The following is a 27,175-nucleotide window of genomic DNA, read 5'->3' on the forward strand; positions in this document are numbered from 1 at the left end:
GATGACCTGATCATCCACTGTGACACCTGGGTGGAGCATGTGCACTAGGTGGCCACGGTCCTGAGGCCGGCAAGAATCACGGCCAACCTATGCAGATTTTAAAGCAATTCTTAATTTAAACACTATAAAATATATAGGTGAAGTACATATACTGGAAAAAGCACCCAAAAAAATCGTACATAAAATACAGCTTTGTGTTTTTTCAGTGTTTATTTGTTAATTCCATTTCAGGACACAGTTTCTCATTCTTAATTTAAATTGCCCATTTAATGATGTGTGGGTGGCATGACCATGCACAACAAAGTTCTGAGTTATTTTTCAGTTTAAAAACAAAACAAAACAAAAAAAACCCCAAATACAAACAAACAAAACCAAAAAATCTCAAACTTCCCACTCAGACTTGTAAAAATCATCTTCTGGGACTGGATGATAAACAGAGCAGTGGACACACAGACTGGACTGACCAGCAAGTGAGCGGGTGAGTCAGTTCAGAAAATGCAATCCATGTATAGAACAAACAAACAAACACACAAAGCACACACAAACAAAAAACAAAGAAAGAAACAAAAAAAAGCAACATTTTACAACTTCAACCTAAAGCGCTCTATCTATGCAAGATAGCATGGGTGCTGTGTAGTTTCAGTCCACAAAGTCAGTTTCAGTCCACTTCTGTCAGGCCACAGGGTCTTCTGAACTCTTGACCTCGCTCATGAATCCACTTATTTGAGACTGATAAAAAGACAAGACAAATAAAATTAACCAAGTAAAGCAGCTTGAACATGCTGTCTAATAGCTTTTGACATTTTAAATCATATGAACACTTACTTTTTTGTAAATAAGCTTGCACATCTCAAGTACCTAAAGTAAACCACATTTAAGCCTGCTGGATTCTTCTCTTATTTATAATTAATTCAATATTTATACTTGTACAAATGGAAAAGCTAGAAATGATAAAATGTTATTTTTACATTGTATTAGGGAATTAGTTTTGCTTATTATAGTGCTGTTTTATCATTATTAGTTTCATTTCCTCTCTAATGCTGCCTCATGTTTTGCAATAACATCTTGAATTGTGAACCTGTTAATTCACATACTTGAAGTGATAGTGGTTGCAGAGTAGAGCACTTAAAAATTCTGTACAAACCAAAGCACACACCAGGACCAACTGGATTAAATATTAGATATCAAATATTTTATTTATTGTGCAGCTGTAATTGTCATTGACCTCCTGTTTTCTGTTTTCTTGTCTTTATGTTTAATGAGAACGTGGCCGTTTCCAAACCTATTTGATGAATCACAAATGTGGCTTTATAAATCTGAACTACAGCTTACCCCATTTGCTTCCTACTAGGACAGGACAGGCTGCATGTCTGGTCCTATAGTCTCCCTCGCCACTCCTGAACAAATTATACCAGAACACTGATGTTCCCTGTGGAAAAATAATTAGAAGGCAAATATGACGATAAAGTTGAGTGTCCAGTAAATAGGAGGTTTAAAAGTACTTGGAGTAAAAATGGCTTACAGCTCATGGTAGGGTAAAAAGTCAAGGGCACCAAAATAATTCTGGACTTGAATTAGCTTTAAAAATATATATATATATATAAAATCTTTTTTGTGTTTGTTCAGCTGTCTTTGTGAGATCGTGACTATTTCTGATTTTGTTAAAAAACAGTTTAACTATAAAGTAAACGCTAATAGCCTGAGGATAGCAGTAGTATAAAATAAAAAGACAATACAAAGGGAATAATAATGCAGGTCTTCACACAAGCTCGCTCACAATCAAAGAAACATAAAAATATCATCACCTTTCTTGGCCAGATTACTGCTCCAAAGTCAGGGAAGACTGTGGCACCTCCTGCCTCAACATCACTCATCTGAAAAAAGACAAGATCATTTATAATCACTAGTGGTCACTGGCTTCTCGTAAGACGCTATTCCATATTACGCCATGTCTCAATAAGCAGAGGTGCGGACTCGAGTCACATGACTTGGACTCGAGTCAGACTTGAGTCATTAATTTTATGACTTTAGACTTGACTTGAAAAAATGTTCTAAGACTTGTGACTTGACTTGGACTTTTACACCAATGACCTGGCACTTGAATCGGACTTGAACCGGTTTACTTGAAAAGACTTGATATTTCACCCCAAATATAAAATTTAACATGCATATTATATAGAAAGTGTGCACCATTAATTCAATTCATTGATTCATTTATTCAAACCACACTCTGTATGTATGTGTGCGTGAGCTGTAGCACAGCCAATCAAATTAAACAGATAAAAAAAAAAAAAAATGCTCACAAATGCTGCAAGGAGTTATTTTTTTCAGGTACATAAACTATGAAGTAGTCAACAAAAAACCGAATTGCAATATGCAAAACATGCAAGAAGAGAATCACAGACAGAGATGGAACAACTTCCAACTTTCTCCGACAGTTGAAGTTGCATAAAGAACGGTAGGTGGTGCTTCTCTCTTGCTACGATGAGATCATGACTTCATCTAACAAGCAAATCTTGTCCAGGCTATGTTGGTGATACAGTTTTTTTTAATGTGTATGATATTTTTGTCATGCGATTTTAAAGCCGGCCCTACAAGCGCATCCAAGAATAACATGCACCTTATCTCAGAACTGTCGGTGAAAATTATTCTTGGAGCTAAGTTTAATTGAGCTGCATTTTATAGAGGTGCAATTTCACAATTTGTGTATATTTTCTAAGTTCACTATTTCGTCATGTGTTGAGAAAAACACAGATTTTAAAATTATATGGTCTAATATTTACAGTTAGCATATAACTGCAACATTCCTTTTTCGTTTTTTTTTTTTTTTTTTTTTAAAGACTCGAAAGGACTTGAAATTCAAAGTTTCAGACTTGTTACTTTACTCGGACTTTTACACCAGTGACTTGAGACTCGACTCTGACTTGCCTGACATTACTTGAGACTTGACTTGTGACTTGAGGATAAAGACTTGAGACTTACTTGAGACTTGCAAAACAATGATTTGGTCCCACCTCTGTCAATAAGTTACGTAAAAAATAAAAAGTGTGATTGTTCATGTTGTGAAGTTCTTCCCTCAATGCTGTTTTCTTTCATCCTTAAACTTGTTTACCAATTGTTACCAATTTACGGTATAGATTAGGGCTGGGCGATATGGCCTAAAATTCATATCGCGATATAATTTGAAGCATGTGCAGTAACGATATATATCGTGATATATTCTTTTCTTCTGTATAACGTATTTTCCACACTATAAGGCACACTTAAAATCCTTTAATTTTCTCAAAAATTGAGAGTGTTCCTTATGTATGAATTCTGGTTGTGCTTACTGACCTCGAACCGATTTGGGCTAGGAGAAATCTGTTAAAAAAATGTTTTAGTACAACTTTGGTAAGCTGCACTGCTTGATGGATTGTCAGAGCATTACGGCTGCTGTAGTGAGGAGCTTCAGAGTAATCTGGGTCCAAAACTCCGTCCGCTTCAGGTCCCAAAGTCAAACGAACACTGAGAGTTAAAAATGGTCTAAATTCTTTAATCTTTAATAAAATCATCAACGATGCTGCTTTACCAGGTGTAACAAGTAAGTTTAACATCCAGGCATCCATGAAAACAGAAGTTATTAAATTTAACGGAGTTAGAAGTTAACAGGAAGTTAGCTCGCTAGTTTCCACCTAAACATGACACCATGTTCTGGCTGAGAGATTTTTGAAACTAATTAAAACGTACAGCTCTGCTACCACTTCCAACATAAATGAAGACAGAAAACTAAACAGCAGTGGCGTTTGCAGGGTTACTGAAGTTGGACTACCTGGTATATAATGTTGTGCTACGTGATTGCTAGCGACACAGCTATGTTAGCATAATATTAGCACAGTGAAGCTGGAGGATGAACGTCAACTTTTTTTCCACTCGATAAAAGTTAACGTGAGGGATTCTGGTGGTTAGGGACAAATGCAATCGCATAGCAGGATGCTATACACGGGCCAAACTTCAATCAGGAGAACAACTGAGATTATTCATCCACAGTACAAGGTTAGTTATTAATATACTGCGACAACATGGGAATAGAGCAGCTGCGAGAGAATTCAACATTAATGAATCAATGTTACGGAAGTGGAGGAAGCACAGTTTTTGGCTTTCCCCATATTTCAAAAGTGCTTCATCTCTTTGCTATGATTGTCGGCATAATTTGCAGATGATAATGGTTGTAGCCGCTGCGATGCTTTTGACCAAAACAGGCGCAGCTTGATGACATCATCAACGTGCGCTATCGCGATAGAGCGGTATAGTCAAAATCTCTACCGTTGGCCAAATTTATATCGTTTCTATCGTATATCGTTTATATCGCCCACCCCATGTACATGTATGATGTATGAATTTAAACCGTGAACGGAGGTGGGGTGCAGCAATCCATACACTACATGCTCTACATCATTCAAAATTCAAATCTTGTCTCATAGACAGCTCAGTGTTAGCAAAGGCAAAAGAAAAAACAAAAAAACAAAACAAGGTTCTTTGTCGGCCTGTTAATGGCGCACGGATAACAAAACTCTCTACAATATGTACCAGAACTGATTGACAGGTAAACATAATTTTGCTATGTATTGATATTATTCAGTATTATTGCCAAAGAAATGTTACAACCTTTTGCACTAATTCTTGATTGTGAACTTAAAAATTCTGACAACACACTGCAGGTGAATTAATGTATGAAAGTCAATCAATCCAAGTCCAACATTGAGCCAGAGCTTTTGCTTATGCCCATGAAGCCGGAATGAAACGATGGAGAGTGGATGCCAGGAGACGGCCACCACTGCCTTCAATCAGCAGCGAACAGATACGTATACTTACGTAGTTTAAATAAGTCGCCAAACGATTTCCAGTGCCTAATCTTTTGAAAGCATCTGGCTCATCTTTCTATAAAGATAAAATTTAAGAGTGAAGATACATAATAACAAACTGCACACACATTACTTACGTAGTTTAGGAAGGTAGCAAGTCTATTTCCATCGACGTGGAGGTTGCTGTCAAAAGGACGCTGCAACAGATGTTTATTTAACCGATCACCAAATAGACTCAAAATTAGAGCCTGCCATTAAGGGCACAAACTACATTCAAATAAAATTTATTATTTATCTGTTATTTGTCAGATGTTTATGTTTTTTGCTTTAATTTGAGTTCAAGACAACTTTTTATATATTTATTGCATTGTGTCTTCAAGTGAATAGAAGAGAATCACTCTTATTATTTAGCGCATTATTACCCTCAACTACATAATTGGAAAAATAAAAAGGTATATATGCATATGGTAGGGTTGCAACTATACTCGTATTGATATTGAACCGTTCGATACAGTGCTTTCGGTTCGGTACGCATATGTATTGAACAATACAAAATTTATTTTATCAACTTTTCTTTTGACGATGCTGTCTGTGTTGAGCGCTTAGTGGATCTGCGTTCGACTACTCCGCCTAGGCTGCACTGCCAAGCGCAGATCCACTGAGCGCAGCGCAAGCTAGCAAGACAGAAGCTAAGCTCGTTGCAACATGGCAAATTTAACCTCCCCCCCCCACCCTCATTCAGATCTGGCCTTTGGAACTATTTTGGTCTTCATGTGAAGTATGACCCTGAAGGTAAGCGCATCATGGACTAAAGTAAAACAGTATGTCGGATGTGCCACGCAATGCTCAATTACATGGGTGGGAACTACTGTGTTAGAGCAGTTTGCTCGTTAACGTGTTGACGCTGTCCAGCCCCACGCACGGGGCGATCCGCGGTAGCTCTTTAACGGAGATTTGCCGTGTTGTGGCGTTAACATCATTTCAGATTAACGCTGACAGCACTAGTGGGAACACAATGAATATGACTGCACATTTATACTGACATCATCCTAGTGCAAAGACAAGTGGAAACAGACAAAAACAACAAGCACGCATGCTACAAACTTTACCCGAGTCATTTAGAAGAAGAAGCGTATAGTATAGCTTTTATTTTGGAAAGAGCCATTTCTCTGTAATAAACTCTCTTTTCCAAAGATGAGGGATTTCTCGATCAGATAGATTTATTATTTTATCCCTTTGTTGTTTCAGCAACATTAAATAAAAAAAAAAAAAAACTGTAGGTTTGAGTTAAAATATATATTTATAATTTTAAATAAATGACAAATTAAAAAAGCATGAACATTTTTTTGTTTCGAAAAAATATCGAACCGTGACACCAAAGTATCAAACCGAACCGAACCGTGAATTTTGTGTATCGTTGCACCCCTAGTATATGGATATATATATACACACACACATATATACACACACACACTCATGTATTAGTCATTCTGTAACGCAAGTAATTCTGTTCACAAGTAAGACATATTTAAGTTAAGCTTTGGAATGTGGGAAGCATGCCAAGACAAACCACAGCAGTTTTCACATCCACAGTGCACACAAACTTTCACCTAAAAAGTGAACTTACCCTGGAGAAGTCAAAATGTGGCTCATACTGTCCTCCCACGCCATAGTTTGCAACCTGGTCAGCCAATGACAAAAATGACCCTTAGATAGAGGTGATAAATAAACTCTCCTGTCCACTGAAAACTGAATTATTAACTCATGCTGTTGCTCTGTGTATCATTGAACTTGTGCAAAACAACTAAGCTACACTACATAAGACTACAAATCCAGAAGCCACAAATCTCAGTAATGGCAAAAATAATTAATTGATAAAGGGAAATCTTCCCAGCTAATTCTGCATCATTATTTCTAACAGACTTTTGAAAAAAATTATTTATATCTCATCTTTTAACATTGCAAACTCCTTTACAATACTTTTAGTGAGTGAGAAACTTTTATTCATGCAACCTTGTCAAAGGTTGTCTTTATTTTTTACTTGATTCATTTGTTTGGTTATATTCACATTATGTGCCAGAGGGTTTTTTATTATTGTTTGTTTGTATTTAAAGCCATGTAAAGGTTATTATTAATTCATAATATTTATAGCTTGTATAAATATGAATTTTACTTTTAAAAGTACACGTCTTGTGTGTGAAGCTGTTGCATGTTTTCAGTATCGGTTTGATGGTTTCATGAGTAAGCTCTGACCACTGTCCTCTAGTGAATTTGGCACTTCAATCAGAATTGCTATACCTCCCTTAGAAACTATGAAAACAGAAAATATCCAACTTATGGAATAGCGATGGTTTGGATTCGTCTAATCGTCTAAAGACACTCTTAAATAAACCAGATCAAATCACGTAAAAGTAACAGCATCATTATTTTTTCTTCCATTATTTAAGAGTTAGTATTTAATTTACAAGTTTAAAATAAAGTACAGTAAGTATATGTAAAATGTATGAGCAACTCAAAAGGAACCCCATAGAGTGAGCCCACAGGCTGCTGTGAGATAAAGCAGATGTACAATGTAAACATGGTCAAAGCTGTAAGTGATTATCTGGGGTTAATGCCTCGATTTGGCAAAGTCACCAGTCTTAGTGGAACCTTTAGGAGTACAGTTATCTCTGATTTCATATGGGACTGCACACTGATATGAAAAACTATATGATGAGATAAGAACATCTGAACTGGATAGGCATGCTTACCTGTTCCTCTTGAAAGAAAGTGACATTTCATTATAAAATTACTTCATATTATTCATCTGTGATTAATTTTCTGCACATGGGGACAACTAATCGCGCCCATCCACATATTACATGCAGTCACTTTAAGGCTCGCAGAAACTAAATGCTCCTGTGTGTGTAGAATTGGAGTAAATGTAAAAACTAGCTCTCAAAGAGACAGAGATGTTAGAAATAAAAGACATAACCGAAGTCTCCCGTTGGACTATTTCTTTGTAGTTTCGATAATCTCGGTTTCAGCTGGAAAAATGGATCCAAAGAAGTGATGGTGCACAGGCACATCTGAAGTGAAGACTTAATTATTTAGAGGCTATTCATATATCATTAACTCTACTTTGGGTTATTGAAATCTGGTTAAGAGAAATGCTGTAATTTAAAAAATAAATAAATAAACAAAACAAACAAAACAAAAATATATTCTGTCAAGTGAATGCACCAATCATTCATCTATTGAAGTTAAAGGGTAAAAACAGTATTTTTAAGTGTCTGAGTAGGATTTTTGACTTACTGAGTCAACACTCACTAGTTACACAGGTTAGGCTAAATATCAAATGTGTGAAATAAACTCCATTACCTGCAATAACTCTGCAGTTTCTACTGTGAGACCGGTGATGTCTTCTATTCTCTGATTGACTCTGTCAATGACGGGGTCCTCCTCTCCTTCTAACCACGCACTGAATAAACAAACAAGTATTAAATGTGGCCCACACACACACACTTAAAAACAATTCGCAATTTAGAGAAACAAGACAGGATATACAACAAATGATGATACAGTTTTATTCTGACCTTGTTGTATAAAGTACTCTGAGTACACGAGTAGAGTAGAAAAGCACTATATAAGAACCAGTCCATTTAGTGAAGCTATTAAGATTTTGTCCTATTAAAATATGTTTGGACCATCAGCATCATTCACTTGACACATGCAGTATCGCTGGTTCAAGACCAGCAAGAGACCCAAATCCAGCCTCAGGAGGATACAAGCTACTGTATTCCTGGAATCCGTCATAACTAAAGAAACTAAAAACAACAAAACAAAACCAAAGGATCCTTTTTTCCTGGATGCGTTACCTTTTCGAGACTCTGTAGTTGGCTGTGGTCAGGACACCTGTTTTGGGATCACGGACAGTGGCTCTTGCAAGCTTGAAAAAAATAAATAAAACATAAGAACAGAAAGAAATAAAACATTAAACAGAAGAGTTAATCCAACCATTCCAGTTCTACGTTGTGGTACCACTCTTCTCATCCCCTCTTAACTGTTAATCTTAAATACTTTACAACTATTTCTTATTTATATATGCCGAGCAATAAAAGTTGTTTGTTTTTTTTAAAGTCCACGTTCTGCTCTGTACAGCTTAGCCTGAATGAGTTTTTAAACACAAAGAACGTGCACTCGATCAGCAGCTGTAAGAAGGTAATGTTCAAAAGCTTTCCTCCTGTGCATTAGTCTCATTAACCTTTAAAGTAATTAAATATTTTAATGGTGGTCAGCAAGAAAATATTCTGTTTCCATTTTATTAAATGCTTCTTGTCTTACCCTGGGTTTTGCCAGTTCTTTGATCTTCTCAACCTCCTCATCTGACAACGAATCCAGGTAGCGCACAATGTGGGGGCTGTCCCACTCGTCCTCTTCTTTAACAGGCTTCAGCAGAAGACGAGGGTTTCTTTTCCCGTCATGGTAGCGACAAAACAAACGGCTCCTCCTCGCTTCAGTCTAGTAAAAATAACAAAGAAAATTTTTAATTTTGCCATTCTTTTCAATTTTATAACTAACTTTAATGGAAACAACGTGCAGTGCCATGCATTTATAATGTAGCCTCATAGTAGCACAGGTATCTGAGCTTGGTAGCAGGGTTGACTGACCTCTTCATCATTTTAAGCGTCTAAACTTAAATAGACTACAGAACTATCTCTGTTGTAAATGACTCTGTACTCCGTGCGTGTGGTTTTTCCTGTGTTCCTGTTTGTTTATACAGAGAGCGGCCTAATTTTGTTGTTTAAAGCAAGAGTTGTAGCTTAGGTACCAAAAGGGTTACTAAATCATACACTAGTAAAAACACTAATGGAATCCAGTTTCTTTTGATTCAGCCTGCTGACAATAAACACATCTAATTATGCAATAGGTTTCCAGTTGTTGTCTATAAAAGTTTCTGTGCTCTTATTGTGCACAAATAATCACCATGTTTGGACAATTATACTTTAATCCTCCTTTATAGTTTGGTTATAGTTTGCACATAGAAAAATCTGCAACAGAGTCAAAATTAGTTTCTTATGTATTGCTTTTCAGGATTAAATACATCTTAAATCAGGGCTGACGTTTTTGGCTTGGCTAGTGCTGATTTTACATAGCATCAGAAAAACAGCCTAACAATGAATGTCCATAAAAATCAATGAAAACACATAAATATTCAATTTAGGATTTGGTTTCACAAAATAGCGACTCAAAATAGAGTCTGCAGGATGACTCGCCATTTGGATCCCCTCTCCTCTGCACAGAGCCTCATAGGACTCTCTCTCAGGGAGATGGTCTTTGGGTCTACTGTAGGTTCCCAGCTGAATGGGCTCCTCAGATGGAGGCTGGTAGTCTTGGTTCATCTCACGGAGCTGCTTCATCAGTAGCTGCTCAAAATAACGGAGGTTTCCTCCTGCCCTCTGGTGGCTGGGATCTGTCAATACAACAAAAGTGATTAGCAGAGGTAGAAGAACGTGATGATATGAAACACTTTGGAGCCGTATCCCGTGTGTGCTAATAACACATTTCAAACAGTAGTCATAGTAGGTAGACACTGAAAACAAACAAACAAACAAATAAATAACCCTGAAATCTGGCTGTTTTCTATTTTATTTTGTTAAGACTTTGTGATATAACTGCATTTACTCATTTGCCAGCAACAGAACAATTATGAGTATTTTTAACTTCAAATTTTTTTAATCTTGAAGATTTTCTTAGTGAATACAACACTAAGAAAACCTACTATTATCAAAAAACTTCTCCTTTGTGTCTTCTTCTTGTTATTTGTTGTTGAGTTACTAAAGTAACTGAGTTAAATAATGGAAAAAGTGCACCCTCTTGTGGAATTTGCAGGTAGTGCCTCTTCATTGAAGCCTAATTAATTTAGCAGCAAAGTCAGCTCATTTACAGAAACAAAGAAACTTTAAGTGTATTTTAGTTATTGTTTATCCTACATGTTGATTTTGTTGTGGTTCTTCTAGGGTGTTAATGTGTTTGCAGTTTGCTGGGTGTAGTTTTACACAGGACTGTAAGCATGTGCGCTTACAGCATTACACATTTAGTTAGGAAATTTCCAGAATGACTACAACCTCAGGATCTCCTGATAGAATTAATATTACTGCAGGTTATGAGACAGTGAGAATATCATGTTTCTCTCCTCCATTTCAGATGTGCTGTCTTGTATATAAATAGCCAGGTATGTGCTGGAAAATGTCCGAGAAATGTGTTTTCATGCTGTACATTTGCGTCCCACTTTTACGGGCGAGTCACATACTGGAGTATTTCTGTATGAGGTGCTATTTGCAGGATATTTTTGCCGCACTTGATGGCATACCGTTTCACCTCTACAACAGCTCGATTCATTTCACTTGACAAGTAAACAAGTATACCACAACTTAAAAATGCAGCTGTAGCCTGTGACCTATAGCTGTCAGAGCCTGTGATACAGAGGCTAAAATAACAGTTTAAACCCACAGGCCACTTTTTTTTTCTCGAATGGACAACTCCCAGCTACTGTGGTGAGCACAGAGCACCACAACAGTCAGAGAGGAGAGTGAACTGTAGTAACTAGTGAAACCAGAAGAAAGCAAACTATTAATTACAGCACAGTAGAGAAATTGAGTTGTAGAAGAAGGTGTAATTAGAAACAAATGAAAAAGACTTAAATCTTTAAACATATTTACATAAAACATTTGATCTAAACATGTGTCCCATGAACTCCATTCATCCAGTTTTTATATTTACAAGGAAGACTACATCTCTGTCCGACTCAGGCTGGAAATAGAGTGTGTGTGTGTGTGTGTGTGTGTGTGTGTGTGTGTGTGTGTGTGTAATGAGCGTTGGTGTGCAGGAAGAACGCTTCATTTGTCTTACCAATAGCTACAAGCCGTCGCGTCAATTCAATGGCTCGAGGGAGGTCACCCATTTGGTAAACAGAGTAGCTGAGGTAGTCCAAAATGTCTGCCTTGGAAACCACAGCTTCCTCGCCATCGTCCAGCTGTTTCAAGGCCTGCTGCAGCCACAGCACGGCATGGTAATAGTCTGCATCGTTGTAAGCTGTCTTTCCCATGTCGAAGCAGTCATCCACGGTCAGTACAGCATTCGAGTGCACACCTGATGGAAACCACTCAGTAAGACTAAATGACTGAACAAAATGTACTTAAGACATACCACTTTTTTTTAAATGTGCACCATTTATTAAGTTATTAATAAATAACATAATAATTATTAAGTTATTTATTAACTTAATATTAATTACTTTTCCATGACATGCTTAAGTTACTCTGCCCTTTGTGATATTTTCATGCTTTTTTATATTCAACACACACACTTCTTGCTTACCTGGCAGCTTTCCTTTGGAGAAGGCTTCAGAATCCAGTTGGTACGTGTCCTGCAGGCGCATCAACGCCTTGGCTGCACCCGTCTCATCTTCCTCGTCTGGGAAATATTGTCTGTGTACGGACATGTTGGAGACGAACCCTGGACAGAAAGTGAGAATGTCTTTCTGTACATCTCATTTGCATGTATCACATGACACTCACAACACTCACATATAATTCAAATTTGGGTCATTTTTAACTTGTTGGTACTTAATCGTTTACTTACACATGCAGAACAGCAACATCATATTGATCTAGATGTACCAGCTCTAAAGGTGTAGCTGGAATGTGTCTTCGCCTTTTTAGTCAGTCTCTGTGTGTTTGCGTTTCTTCACAGACTGTACTACACAATAGCATCACAACCGTGCAATACACAGTTACTGAATTCTGTACACATATGCTAAGTTTATCTGCCTTACACAGATATGGTCCTGTGTCTAAACACGTACACACTTTCAGGTCCAAGTGCACAGAGACAAAGACACACACACTCTTCATTGCCAAAATATGCAGATATGAAGAACAGCTGCAGCTAAAACATGACAAGCTCTGTTCTTGATCACAGCATGTGGACAAAGCAGCACAGTAAACATTTCCACTCCCCAGCAAAAGCTGCATTCATTCTCCTCACATCCATTCTGGAGCTTATATTTGCTCTGTGCTGCTTGCCTTTTGGTTATGCTGAGAGATATATATTACTGTATATATTGTGTCATGGTGACAATACATAGAATAGGTGAATACGTGTTGCCAGGTAGAGTGGTTTGATTAGTCAGTAAAATTACAAAAAACTAGAAAAGTTTTTCCTGTTGGGTTTTGCTTTAAAAGCCATTAAAAGAATGCTATTGATTTGGGATTAATAAAGGGTAACATACAGATTTGGCCAAGAAAACATACACTGAGGTATTTCTCTATATTTTGCAACATGCAATAAGTAAAGTGGCAAATGAACTGCTCTAGACACAGAGGTAGGCACTATTTAAAAAACATTTCCCCTTTGTCTGATTGTAGCATGCACGTGATGATCTGCAAGATCTCACAGACCACACAGAAAACATCCTAATTTTTCCAAGCAGAGTTCAAATCAGGGCACTTCACGAGTGCTCCTTTAGTAAAATACTGCTTTGGAGATATATCCTTACCATCAGCGGGATTCTGAAGTACCAGGCTCTCCAGTTCAGACCACTCAGTGTTGAGTCTCTTCATCAGTTTATAGGCATTCACTGGGTGAGCCAGGTAGCCTTCTGGGTCAGCGGTGGACACTCGGGTCAGGGCATCAAGTTTATTGGCCCAGCTAAGAAACGGATACAGGGTGATTCTACTACACATTTTATAGAGAGACAATACACTTCATATCAACTTACCCTATAAATGTGAGAACGGATTAAAGGAAAAGTAACACACATAAACAGACTAATATGGGGTGATATCTGAGAGTTCAGAATGTACCTTTTTACAGCGGCCAGCTTGGACTCCTCTGCTTTGATGTACTCCCTCAGAGACTGAACCAGCTCCTTTTCTGTGTAGATCAGGTCTGTCATTTGGCCTGTAGGCACACACACAGATATGAAGGTAAATTAGACGTTTCACTGAGGATAAAGTCAACATCAGCTTGTTTATTATTACAATTTCAAGCAATTTGCAGGTTTAGTGTTTCTGAGACAAAATGACTCATTTCACATTAAAACTCCATCAAGCGATACTTGATGACATGTCGGTGCAGCGCTTAGCCTGCTGATCAGACGGTCGAGAGACCTTTCTGTTTGTTCAGCATGTTCTCCATGTGGGATTTTCCTCTGGGCACTCTTGTTTGCTCCCACAATGAACACAGGGATATTAGGTTAATGGGTAAATAAATATTAGCTGTAAGACAGGCACATTGGTTAGACTGTATTATAAAAAGCTGTATTAGTGTGCGTGGAAATATGTGAATACGTGTTGTCAGGTACTTTGGTTTGAGGAGTCAGTAAAAAAAAAACCCAAAAAGCTATATAAATGTTTTTCTGTTGTATTTTGCTTTAAAAGCCAAAGAAAAAAATGAGTCTATTTCTGGTAACACTTTCTCCCCACCACTCCCCTCAGACTTAGGCTGAAAATAACTCTTCAGCCAAAAACTGCGGGGCTTTAATACTATAGAATTACTCAGCAAAATTACAGTTAAGCACCCACCCATGAGCCTTGGAAGAGATAGATGGGGTGTAGTGTGCTTAGTAAACATCCTCATTGGATTGCTTAGCTTAACAGAAGTTTTAAAAGACAGAGGATGACAAGTCTGCATTGTTTTTGCATGCAAACAGCATATCTGACCACCTAAGTGCATTAAATCAACAGAACAGCACATCAGTATACCTTTCCAAGCAATAAGAACTAACCAGTTGAGCGATGTGACACATATTGTATACAAAAAGCATTTTCTGTATGCCAGCAATGTCTCTGTGATTGCACAAATCAAGGGCATTGTGTAAGAAAAGCTTTTTTTCCCTTTTAAAGTGGTTCAAGAGATTAATTTCTACGGAAATCATGTTGAATATCTGAGCACTGATTTGAAAGAAAGAAAGAGGAATCTATGTACCACAACTATTTCTCTATAAAGTTATTATTAGTCCTCTTCTGGCCACATCCTCCATTTAATACAAAGTGAAAAGCACAGATGTACATTCTTGAGCAATTCAGCATCCTATTATTGTGGTCAAACGTGGCCGATTTGATTAAAAACAACACAGGTAATTAGTAAGGCATCAATCAAGATTGTTTTTTTTTTTTAAATCCAGAGTAGCACTGAGCTCTTGACCCGTGGGCTTGGTTTGATTAATCAATTGAATGAATGATTGACTATTCATGCAAGTCCTGTAAATGAGTCCCAAGTAATTCCAAACACCTGATGACAGATTAAAGGCTCACTCACCAGTGCTTTCTAGAGTTTCTGGATTCTAACACTAAATGTTTAAAGAACTGACAAAGTTTGCAAATCTGCTTGAGGATAATTGTTGGAACAGATACTAATATTTTATTTTCTATTTGTTCTCTTGACCTTTTATAGAACATATTCATTTTATTTTGATGCCTTCCAAAAGATGGGATTTTCCCCACAATTTTATTACCCATTGACTTATAATAGGACAAAAAGGAGGCAATACAGGTTAGCAGCAATGTCTGTCAAATTCTACCAGTCTCTCTCTCTCTCTCACACACAGGACACCGATCGGCCTGACTCATTTTTAAGAGTCAGGCCCAAGGACACTTCAGTATGTGAAGGAGGCAGCGACACTGTGATAAGTGGACTAGCTGCCCTGACAACCAGTAAACCTACCAATGGATGTAAAGATCTCTGCCCGTGTGGTCCGGCAGCAACACAGCAGGACCGAGGAGACAAAAAGCAGGACTTTGCTCATTCTGCCTTGTTCAGTAACCTGCAATTACATTAAAAAAAAAAACCATAATCACATCATGTCACAGTGGCACGCAAAATAAACTAGTTATGCTGAACATTATAAAGCATATAAAACGATTTTTTTATCCACCGTTTTCTATAAATCTCTATGAATAAAGTGTCTTTTTTGAAGTATTCCTCCTTAAAGCCGTTTAACACAATTTGTAAGCGTATCATATATAAAAAGTTTCAAACTTTCAGTTTGTGTTACACCAAGTCTGACTCTGTGTTTCCAGACTAAATTTGCAGATCGCCAAACAATTCTCAAAAGTTTCCAGCACGTTTCCTACAAATGAGTCATGGTCTATTGTTCCCAGTTCTCACTGAGAAGGGAAAAATAGGGGACACAGCTGTAACTGAACAGTATATTTTTAATATGTTTATGTGTGTAATTTTCTCATTTCTCTTTCCATCAGGGTCGCGCCAGGTCGGCATAAGTTCATTTTCAGTCTCCTGCTCTACAATTCAACATGACAACCAGAAAATTTATTTTGGAAATGAGCTCGTGCACTGAAGATAATCTTATGTACCTATTTACTTACTTACGTGCCTTGCTTTTAAAAATATAACCTACATTTCCATGCAATTAGATGCATTTGACACACTAAATAAAACACAATAAGGCACAAAACCTCAGTGTTTATTAATGGCAGACTTTGCCACAATGCATTAGTAGTGTTATGAGGATTAAGTATCGGAGCCAGCTACAGGGCTGAGCAGAAAAAGTAGAAGTAACATCAGTCCAAGACTGTAAAAAGCAACTGTGTGCTACTTTCTCCTTTCCTTCTGTTTTTAAAACATCACTTGGCACTGATGACTGTTTACTACAGTATGTTTAAAACGTACACATCTATAATTCTAACTGCAAGCACAGACACATTGATGTTTGAATAAATTTGAGTAAAGAAATAGCTTAATAACCTCCTGGAAAGAGAAACTATTTGACTGACACCTTCTGGGCAAATTCAGTGATTTTCTACAGTGACAATAAGAAAGCAACTTGATGTCCAAAAGGAACAAGTATAACAAATTTACAGGAAATAAATGTCAGTGTGTAAGCACCATATCTGTCTGCCAGTGATGGTGTGACGCAAACACAGGTGGAATGTGGCTCATATGTGACATCCTGATTCTTCTGATGGGGTAAACATCTGACACAGACATGCCGATGCTAATCTACAGCAGGCGCGACTGAAGAAAGGCTGTGAAATCTCCTTAACGTGTATAGGAAAGAACTATTTTTCCTCATCTTCTCTTTTAACATTTACAATTACAGCTATTACACTGGAATGTACCACAGAGGGTGTAACTTTGTAGCCAAATGATCAAAAGAATGATATGACTGGACCAAGATTCAGGAGAGACGAAGCAGCACACATTTAGCCGCACTGTTCATTTTGGGATTAAAAGAAAAAGTTACACGTTTTTGAAACACAGAAAAAAAAAAAAAACTTTCACTGTCTCTTCCTGAATGTATGAGAGCTTTAAATCAGTTCACAAAGAATGTGACTAAATTTGCATTGTATGCAGAATAAATATATTTGCATTTGAGTGACACGACTGACAAAAAGCACAAGCCTTATGCTGAGCTGACAGATGTATATTGGCTGAAAACCTTTATGCTGAACTCAGAAAGAAGGCTAAGACATTCTTTAATGCAACTTTGTGTGCATTACTAAGACTATATATATTAATAAATATATTCCTTGCAGTATAAATTCAGCTTCTTGTGTGTTACGTTTAAGCATTTTGAGTTGGCTTAAACACTGGCTAGATAATCATCCCCAAAGTCTCAAACTAAAAAGTAAACGATTGCTTCTCTCGCCTTGTAATTTACAGCCAGTATCATTGCTCAGCTCAAACAGAGTCTGGCCTGTTTCTGCAGGTGGCAACATTCCTGAAAAAGAGGACTGGTACACTTACTACTCGAGTGGTGTCGGGTTTTTCTAGAAAGTAAAATGAGGGGGAGAGGACAGGCTAGGATGTCCAGAGAGGTCCCGAGAGTGCAGGTATGCACAGCTGCACTTTGTACACAGGCCAAAGTTGTGTGCATGCATCTCAGACCGAGGTAGGTAGGAGAAAGCAGGCAGATCTTCAACATTTTGCCATTGCATTAAGGAGCATCAGTTTTAATGTTGAGCATTTGCAAAACTGGCCTGAACTCAATGATAATAGCCTAAAAGTATCTCTGCCAGTTCATACTGAGGTTGAGTTTGTTCAGACTTTCCTGCTTTACATGGAGGAGTGGCTCTGTAAGTGAGATAAGGAACCAAAGCAACACAGTCTCTGGCAAAGACATCAGGATGCAAGGTCTGCAGTGGGGCAGGGGTTCCTATTAGGAGCAAATGTTTGCACTTAGAGTAAAACGTTCAACTTCTGTGGTCATCTTGTTCTACTCTTCTATGGGACTTTACATACTTGAGAAAAACTAAACACAACAAGCATGGCTGGTCTATGCAACATCTGTCCGACTGGTGAAAACACTAAAATAAATTTGAGTTTTAAGAGGAAGAAGATTAAACATATCAATGTGCAAAGATAAAATATCTTTCATTTAATATATGTTTATATAAACATTTCATTTCTAAGAAATACAAACAAGGGGGAAAAAATTAAGCATTTATGACCTCGGGCTTGTGCAAAGAGGACAGAGCAGTCTGAATGATGCAATATTTCAACACTGCTGCAAAATACTTCTACCAAATTTTGTTTAGTTTTTCCCCTGAAGCCTAACCTTGAATCTGAATGGCTCATGTTTGCAGGACATATGCTCCATGACAGCACGGGTGGACATTCTAGCCAAAAGCCCATATGTTTGGATCACTTTAAAGGCAAAAAGTGCCACTTATTAATCTCTGCACCCTGTTTTTCACTCTGACTGTTGTGTGAATGTTGTGAATGTTTGTCCACTCACAGCTACTTCAAGTCTGGTACGCTAAATCTGTTATAACTCCAAGATGGAAAGTGTGTCCAATGAGCACCCCAACCATTTTGTAATCAGTCACACATTTAATTGGGTCACGCAAGGTAGATCACGTGTTGTTATTTATTTAATGATGACATCTGTACAATTCCTCTGGAAAATTATATTCCACAATGTTGAAAACAGTGACATCGCCCACCCAAACATAACAGAATAGTTTAAATAGAATTATGGATGAGGAAGAAAGAAGTTGAAGAGCCCAAAAGAAATTCATTTCTGAGTAGATTTTTGGCCCCAAACACCAAATTCCAGTGTTTGATAAACCTAGATGGGAGTAAATGCAGCTATCTTTGCATGTAAGCAAAAAAATGGAAGTTGCATGCCAGAAAACTAAAATCTGAAAAGAGAGAAGAAGAAAAAAAAGGCCTGGTACTTGCCAATTTTTTCCACTCTGGTGCACTAAGAAGAAAAGCAAGCAGTTGATGTTTAACAGATATTTTAACGACTGATGTAATCAGTAAATAGGATCAAACTCAACGGCCACACGCAGACATAGACACATAACCACGTCACATGCATGTTACACGGTGCACCGCATACAGCATCTGCACGTACCATACCCAGAACAGGTGAACGTGCCCAGGCAATCAATGGCCATCAGTCTTAAGACACAGAACTATCCTCCAGCAATGAACAAAAATTCCAGAGTCAACCTGGTGATCGTTGCTAATCTGTGCAGTTCAAATTACACTGTGGGCAGGAAAAAAAAAAAAGAGATTTCCCTCTTTAACACCCAGCTTAGGTTGGTTACGGTTTGTGTTTTTTAAGATCCTTACTGACAAAGTACTAACAATTTGCTCAATTCTTCAGGGCTTTTAGTATAAGCGGGCAACCCCTTCATTCATTTTCATCTATAGCCACTCGCACTTTGACTTTCACTTCCACTAAACGTCACAGGATGAGGTCAGCAAAGTGGAGCAATTTTGTGGTTTTGTGTGGTCAGCAAATCAATGGAAATACTACTTATGACACATCCCCTACTTTGATATGGAAAGAGAGCATTCCTCATCCAAGATCCCAATCATGTTCTGCTGACCATGGAAACATTATCCAGAGGAAAAGCATGGAAAACTACTGACTTCTACTGTGGTTTATATTAAGGCAAGTTTGCTGGAGCTCAATAATAACCCAAATCACCCTAATTTAATAAGTTATTAAATAAAACAAAATATATTTTATCTTTGCATTTATTTGGGGATTTTACCTACTTGACAGCAAGACAGTTGTAGCATTCAGTTTAGTTGAAAACAGTTGGATCAGGACAGTGGCTGCAGCTTATTTAGTAAGAGTCACCTGTCTTCTGGGTTTATGCAGCTGGCAGATGTATTTATTTGTTACCTTCCATTTTTACACACTCCCATAACAGCCAGAGACAATTATTTGCATTCTACCATGCATAAATCACTGCAGGGCATCACGCTACCAGGCCAGTGTATTTAGTGACGCTGTGCCATTTGTTAAGGGAGAACAAAGCCCTTTTTTGGAGCTATGCAAGAGCTAATCTTTTGAACCCAGTGAACAGTAGGCAGCCACAGTGAATTCACCCCCTTTAAAGGGAGTTAATTAGTGTGAATGCTTGAAAAGCATTCACAGTATTGTTATTCGAATCTTTATTATTAGTGTGAATGCTTGAAAAGCATTCACAGTATTGTTATTCGAATCTTTATTATTATTATTAGTGTGAATGCTTGAAAAGCATTCACAGTATTGTTATTCTAATCTTTATTATTATTATTTTTTCCTATTCCGTACGTTTTTCGCCGACTATCTCCTTCAAAACCGTTCAACTTAGAAAAACCATTCAAACACCATTAGATTCCTCTTCTTTTGGAATGGTGTGCTTCTATTTTTCTCATTTTTAACATTTATATTTTTAATTTTATTTAACTTTTTTCAACAAAAATTTCCCATGTATTTCAATGGGGAGACCCTTCAAATTCTCATTCAATTTACTCATTTTTAAACTCTTACTACTTCCACATACTTTGACATAGAGCCACCATTCAAACTTTAAAACGAAGACAAGATATTCAACTATTCAACTTGTATTTATCTTTTCAATATCTATTATACTTTTTCTTCAGTTCCAGTTTAAGTTTCATGATGTTTTTTCACCCATTTCAGAGTTTATAATGGGTGTGTATGGGACGGAATGTTGGGGCTAGAGTGAGACAGCTCAACTGCTAGAGTGAGAGGAGCAAAAAAATTAATCTTAAAATATTTTTTAAAACTGCTGCTGTGTCCGCAGCGTTTGCTCTACAGGTATGATTTTACCCTCAAAACGTAGCCATCGCTGTCCTCTTTCATCCAATGTGTTTACTATTGTCCTAGGTGTTATGGTTCTTTCGTAAATGTCACCAATGCACAGCCTCCTCCCTCCAACTCTTCCATAGACTCTAATGTTAAAATGGCTCAGAAGGTTCGTTTGAAAATCAGAAGAGCATGGTGTCTTTCCACTGTCACCACGTCCATATAATAAACTCCACAGACATGAAAACTGAGAATTTGGTAGACTAGACATTGCTGTCGCTCACGGTGAAAGAATTTTGTCAATACGACTTTTACTTTTCATTTGGGAACGATTTGTTTCGGCCTGACTTTTCTGTTCATTTTAAGCAGCAAAAGTGAGGTGCATGTCTGTGTGCGTGTGTATGGAGCCATTGGGTGCGGTCACTATAGCAACCAGGCTCACACCTGCCTGCTTAACGAGCTCTGCCTGCCACTGTACCAAGATTCATCTTAAACACTTCTCTTTCAACTGCTGCTGTGTCCACAGTGTTAAAGCCATCATTTTACCCTCAAAACGTCGCCATCGTTGTTCTTTTTCCAACATCTTGTCTTTCAAAGCTCAGAGATGTAAACTTTTTAAACTGTGTGGGTCCAAGTGGAGGGATCACATTTTAGTCATTCAGTGATTCAAAGAATATGACCTTTTAATATTCTTTCAGATGTTTTCTGACTCTAAATGTTCTTTTCTCATTTCTTAGGTTTTTCTAATTTACAATTAAAACATTTTCAGCTTTTTTCCAACTTCTTCTTCTGTGTAACCTTCAGCTTTTAGCAGTTCAGCACTTTTGTTTTCAGGTTAAATTCGGGTTTGTTTTTTTTATCTCATTCAAGATTTTTAACTTAAATTCAGTAATTAATTCATTTCAGTGCATACATTCAGATTCAAGCATTCACACTGCAGTTTCTTCAGAAAATGCACTTTCTAGTTATATTTTATTATTTTTCCGTACGTTTTTTGTAATCCTACTCCTTCAAAACCGTTCAACTTAGAAAAACCATTCAAACACCGTTAGATTCCTATTCTTTTGGACAACACTGCTTCTATTTTTCATATTTTTAACATTTATATTTTTAATTTTATTCAACTTTATTCAAGAAAAATTTATAATGTATTTCAATGGGGAGACCCTTCAAATCCTCATTCAACTTACTCATTTTTAAACTCTTACTACTTCCACATACATTGACATAGAGCCACCATTCAAACTTTAAAACGAAGACAAGACATTCAACTATTCAACTTGTATTTATCTTTTCAATATCTATTATACTTTTTCTTCAGTTCCAGTTTAAGTTTCATGATGTTTTTTCACCCGTTTCAGAGTTTATAATGGGTGTGTATGGGACGGAATGTTGGGGCTAGAGTGAGGCAGCTCAACTGCTAGAGTGAGAGGAGCAAAAAAATTAATCTTAAAATATTTTTTAAAACTGCTGCTGTGTCCGCAGCGTTTGCTCTACAGGTATGATTTTACCCTCAAAACGTAGCCATGGCTGTCCTCTTTCATCCAATGTGTTTACTATTGTACTAGGTGTTATGGTTCTTTCATAAATGTCACCAATGCACAGCCTCCTCCCTCCAACTCTTCCATAGACTCTAATGTTAAAATGGCTCAGAAGGTTCGTTTGAAAATCAGAAGAGCATGGTGTCTTTACACTGTCACCACGTCCATATAATAAGCTCCACAGGCATGAAAACTGAGAATTAGGTAGACTAGTCATTGCTGTCGCTCACGGTGAAAGAATTTTGTCAATACGACTTTTACTTTTCATTTGGGAGCGATTTGTTTCGGCCTGACTTTTCTGTTCATTTTAAGCAGCAAAAGTGAGGCGCATGTCTGTGTACGTGTGTATGGAGCCATTGGGTGCGGTCACTATAGCAACCAGGCTCACACCTGCCTGCTTAACGAGCTCTGCCTGCCACTGTGCCAAGATTCATCTTAAGCACTTCTCTTTCAACTGCTGCTGTGTCCACAGTGTTACAGCCATCATTTTACCCTCAAATTGTCGCCATTATTGTTCTCTTTCCAACACCGTATCTTTGAAAGCTCAGGCATTTAAACTTTTTAAACTGTGTGGATCAAAGTGGAGGGATCACATTTTAGTCATTCAGTGATTCAAAGAATATGACCTTTTAATATTCATTCAGATGTTTTCTGACTCTAAATGTTCTTTTCTCATTTCTTAGGGTTTTCTAATTTACATTTAAAACATTTTCAGTTTTTTTCCAACTTCTTCTTCTGTGTAACCTTCAGCTTTTAGCAGTTCAGCACCTTTGTTTTCAGGTTAAATTCGGTTTTTTTTTTTGTTTTGTTTTTTATCTCATTCAATATTTTTAACTCAAAATTCAGCAATTAATTCATTTCAGTGCATACATTCAGATTCAAGCATTCACACTGCAGTTTCTTCAGAAAATGCACTTTCTAGTTATTATTATATTTTATCTATTCCGTACGTTTTTTGTACTCCTACTCCTTCAAAACCGTTCAACTTAGAAAAACCATTCAAACACCATTAGATTCCTATTCTTTTGGACATGACTGCTTCTACTTTTCTCATTTTTAACATTTATATTTTTAATTTTATTCAACTTTATTCAACAAAAATTTCCCATGTATTTCAATGGGGAGACCCTTCAAATTCTCATTCAACTTACTCATTTTTAAACTCTTACTACTTCCACATACATTGACATAGAGCCACCATTCAAACTTTAAAACGAAGACAAGACATTCAACTATTCAACTTGTATTTATCTTTTCAATATCTATTATACTTTTTCTTCAGTTCCAGTTTAAGTTTCATGATGTTTTTTCACCCGTTTCAGAGTTTATAATGGGTGTGTATGGGACGGAATGTTGGGGCTAGAGTGAGGCAGCTCAACTGCTAGAGTGAGAGGAGCAAAAAAATTAATCTTAAAATCTTTTTTAAAACTGCTGCTGTGTCCGCAGCGTTTGCTCTACAGGTATGATTTTACCCTCAAAACGTAGCCATGGCTGTCCTCTTTCATCCAATGTGTTTACTATTGTACTAGGTGTTATGGTTCTTTCATAAATGTCACCAATGCACAGCCTCCTCCCTCCAACTCTTCCATAGACTCTAATGTTAAAATGGCTCAGAAGGTTCGTTTGAAAATCAGAAGAGCATGGTGTCTTTCCACTGTCACCACGTCCATATAATAAGCTCCACAGGCATGAAAACTGAGAATTAGGTAGACTAGACATTGCTGTCGCTCACGGTGAAAGAATTTTGTCAATACGACTTTTACTTTTCATTTGGGAACGATTTGTTTCGGCCTGACTTTTCTGTTCATTTTAAGCAGCAAAAGTGAGGCGCATGTCTGTGTACGTGTGTATGGAGCCATTGGGTGCGGTCACTATAGCAACCAGGCTCACACCTGCCTGCTTAACGAGCTCTGCCTGCCACTGTGCCAAGATTCATCTTAAGCACTTCTCTTTCAACTGCTGCTGTGTCCACAGTGTTACAGCCATCATTTTACCCTCAAATTGTCGCCATTATTGTTCTCTTTCCAACACCGTATCTTTCAAAGCTCAGGCATTTAAACTTTTTAAACTGTGTGGATCAAAGTGGAGGGATCACATTTGAGTCATTCAGTGATTCAAAGAATATGACCTTTTAATATTCATTCAGATGTTTTCTGACTCTAAATGTTCTTTTCTCATTTCTTAGGGTTTTCTAATTTACATTTAAAACATTTTCAGTTTTTTTCCAACTTCTTCTTCTGTGTAACCTTCAGCTTTTAGCAGTTCAGCACCTTTGCTTTCAGGTTAAATTCGTTTTTTTTTTTTTGGGTTTTTTTTTATCTCATTCAATATTTTTAACTCAAAATTCAGCAATTAATTCATTTCAGTGCATACATTCAGATTCAAGCATTCACACTGCAGTTTCTTCAGAAAATGCACTTTCTAGTTTATATTGCAATTACATATAACAGCCCTGTGTGACCTATTTCTACGAATCTAATGTGAGTATAATAAGCATTCAGCGGTTTTACATGATTTATTCGGATAACTAAAGTTATTTAAGTTTTGATAACTAACAATTTTTCGTAATTTTCAAAGACACATATATATCTGATAGCTGCACGTTCCTTAGTGTCGTAAATTGATCTTTTTTATTACTCTAACATTAGATGAAACTAATATTTTTGGATTTTGTATAAGTACTTTAACTGCCACTGCTATCCCATTCGTTTTACATGGTTATTTGGCATATTAAAAGCCAATAGCGATCAAAATAATCGTTAGTTGCAGAGCTAGAGGTGATTTGTTTGCGGTACATGAAATAGAAACAATGTAACTCCGCGAGGCTGGAATATGTGTCGATAACTGCTAACATCAGACCAATCTTACGCTGCTTACGTGTCTGCGTGAGAGCAGAAATTAGGTAAAGATGAGCAAAACTCACTCTTCCCCCGCGACCGAGTGTGCAGACCATCTCCAGAGTAGAGGAGCCGTCCCAGTGACGTCAGCCCGGGACGGCTGTTTCTAGAAATTCCCAACACTTCCCTTTTTTTGGTCCCGTAAATGTCCTGTAGTCCGTGCTGTGTAGAGATTTTAATTCACTGTGCCGAAAAAAGCTACACTTTCCGATTCAAAGTATGTGTGTTAGTGTGTGTAAAACACAGAATGTCATCCACGCGTGAGATGCTCGGTCACGAAGTTTCGCGCAAACTTTCAAAACTTTCTCCTTGTCCGCTGTGGAACATTTGCTACTCAGCTGTGTCTCGCATTATAATGTAACCGGGAATGAACACAAACCTCACTGAATAACATGTTGTGTTTTCTTTAACCTTGGGAACCTGATAGTCTGTACAATCTGGTGCACTAAAAAAACAACAGAAGCCTGTTGGACCCACGATTGACAACCATCCCAGCATGTTCGGGAGGCATGCGAGCTCAAGGACTCAGCCGTGATGTAATGCTACACAGCATTTTGTGCGATAGCTAATCCGAGACAGCATTTAATGTCAGCTTACCTTCATTCTCGTGGCTTTCAAACGGGATAGTCACGTTTGAGAATGTGGACGCAAATCCACTTGGCACCCAGGGGTTATGAAAAGTACGGAGAGGGGAGGAAAGCGCTGCCACGTACAGAACCTCCCGAAAGGCTCACCCTAATCCTTTGAATAGATGCGCAGAGACATTCCTGCGGCTTCTAAGCTGTAGGGTGGAGAATTGGCTCTTCTTATTTAGAAAGTAAGACCACAGTCTTATTTTTTAATAAAAAAAAATAGTGAGCGTGTATATACATATATGCGCATTTTTAACTTTACATGATTACGATTTTTTGTTTTATTTCAATCAGAATCAGAATCAGAAAGGGTTTTATTGCCAAATGTTGAGCGGGTTTACAACATTAGGAAATTGCTGCGGTCAATGTCATATTATATACAACTCCGTTTTATTTTACATTTTGCAATGGCAACTGTATTTATGTAGTCCATTTAATTACCTGCAAACTCAGTGTGCTCAGTACAGAAGAACATAAAAACCTGTGTAGGTTTAGAATAAAGGCTAAAGGCAACGATATATATATATATATATATATATATATATATATATATATATATATATATATATATATATGAGCAAAATAAAGTCAATAAAACCAAAAAACTCTTATTGAGCCTGTTTCAATTTAAAGAAAAAAAAAAGTTTTTTAGTTTGTTTTTAAATGCACATATGCAATTGTTCTCAGGTCAGCAGGCAGCTTGTTCCAAAGAAAAGGACCCCAGTAAGTGAAAGCACCCTCAGTACACTGAGATCTAATTCTAGGAACAGCTAAAGGATTTGCACCTGGTGACCTTTGAGGGCTGACTGGACTGTAAACAGTGAGCAAGTCAGAGATTCCCTGGGGGGCTTATGAACTACTAAAATGATTTTAAAGGTTCTGTATTGCACTTGGAGCCAATGAAGTGCCTTCAATGCTTGGTTTGTGCTCAACTTTCCACATATATGTAATGATTTTGGCTGCTGCATTTTGAATCAGCTAAAGTGTTGATGGTTTGGATAATTTTGCCTTAAAATAATCTAACCTTCTTGATGTGAATGCATGGACCACTTTCTCAGAGTCAGTTTGAGATAGAAATTTTCTAACCATGGATATGTCTTTTTAAGTGAGTGAAAGCAATTCTCGTAATTCTCGTATTGATGTAATTATCAAAAATGATCAAAACTGTGATCACTGTGCAGAATGATACCGAGTAATATGGCAT

The 27,175-nt window shown here is 37.4% G+C and overlaps 1 protein-coding gene across 3 annotated transcripts; it reads right to left on the reverse strand.

Annotated features, from left to right (window-relative positions):
• Window positions 1–191: 191 nt before the first annotated feature.
• p4ha2 (procollagen-proline, 2-oxoglutarate 4-dioxygenase (proline 4-hydroxylase), alpha polypeptide 2) lies at window positions 192–26,107 on the reverse strand. Of its 3 annotated transcripts, none has more exons than XM_026183285.1 (15): window positions 25,937–26,107; window positions 15,549–15,648; window positions 13,688–13,784; window positions 13,381–13,532; window positions 12,201–12,338; window positions 11,733–11,972; window positions 10,097–10,293; window positions 9,165–9,341; window positions 8,699–8,769; window positions 8,202–8,301; window positions 6,469–6,522; window positions 4,852–4,917; window positions 1,806–1,874; window positions 1,333–1,429; window positions 192–729 (listed from the first exon to the last, which is right to left on the reverse strand). In XM_026183285.1, the coding sequence occupies exons 1-15, from the start codon at window positions 25,940–25,942 to the stop codon at window positions 659–661; spliced, it is 1,635 nt and encodes a 544-aa protein (XP_026039070.1). In that variant the 5' UTR covers window positions 25,943–26,107; the 3' UTR covers window positions 192–658. The 3 variants fall into 3 exon arrangements, with proteins under 3 accessions (XP_026039070.1, XP_026039069.1, XP_026039068.1); XM_026183284.1 differs by lacking the exons at window positions 4,852–4,917; window positions 25,937–26,107 and adding exons at window positions 4,979–5,038; window positions 25,366–25,779; XM_026183283.1 differs by lacking the exon at window positions 25,937–26,107 and adding an exon at window positions 25,366–25,776.
• Between the last annotated feature and the right edge of the window lie 1,068 nt (window positions 26,108–27,175).

The sequence above is a fragment of the Astatotilapia calliptera genome, chromosome 10, assembly GCF_900246225.1.
Source record: "Astatotilapia calliptera chromosome 10, fAstCal1.2, whole genome shotgun sequence".
Lineage (NCBI taxonomy): Eukaryota > Metazoa > Chordata > Actinopteri > Cichliformes > Cichlidae > Astatotilapia > Astatotilapia calliptera.

Excerpts from the sequence above, each read along its gene's own strand:
- p4ha2 (XM_026183283.1), bottom strand. The coding sequence starts at position 25,395 with ATGGTCTGCACACTCGGTCGCGGGGGAAGA. Across the intron at positions 10,294-11,732 it reads GCGACGGCTTGTAGCTATTG|ATCCCAGCCACCAGAGGGCA; the intron begins GTAAGACAAATG and ends TTGTATTGACAG. Across the intron at positions 6,523-8,201 it reads AAACTGCAGAGTTATTGCAG|GTTGCAAACTATGGCGTGGG; the intron begins GTAATGGAGTTT and ends TTGGCTGACCAG.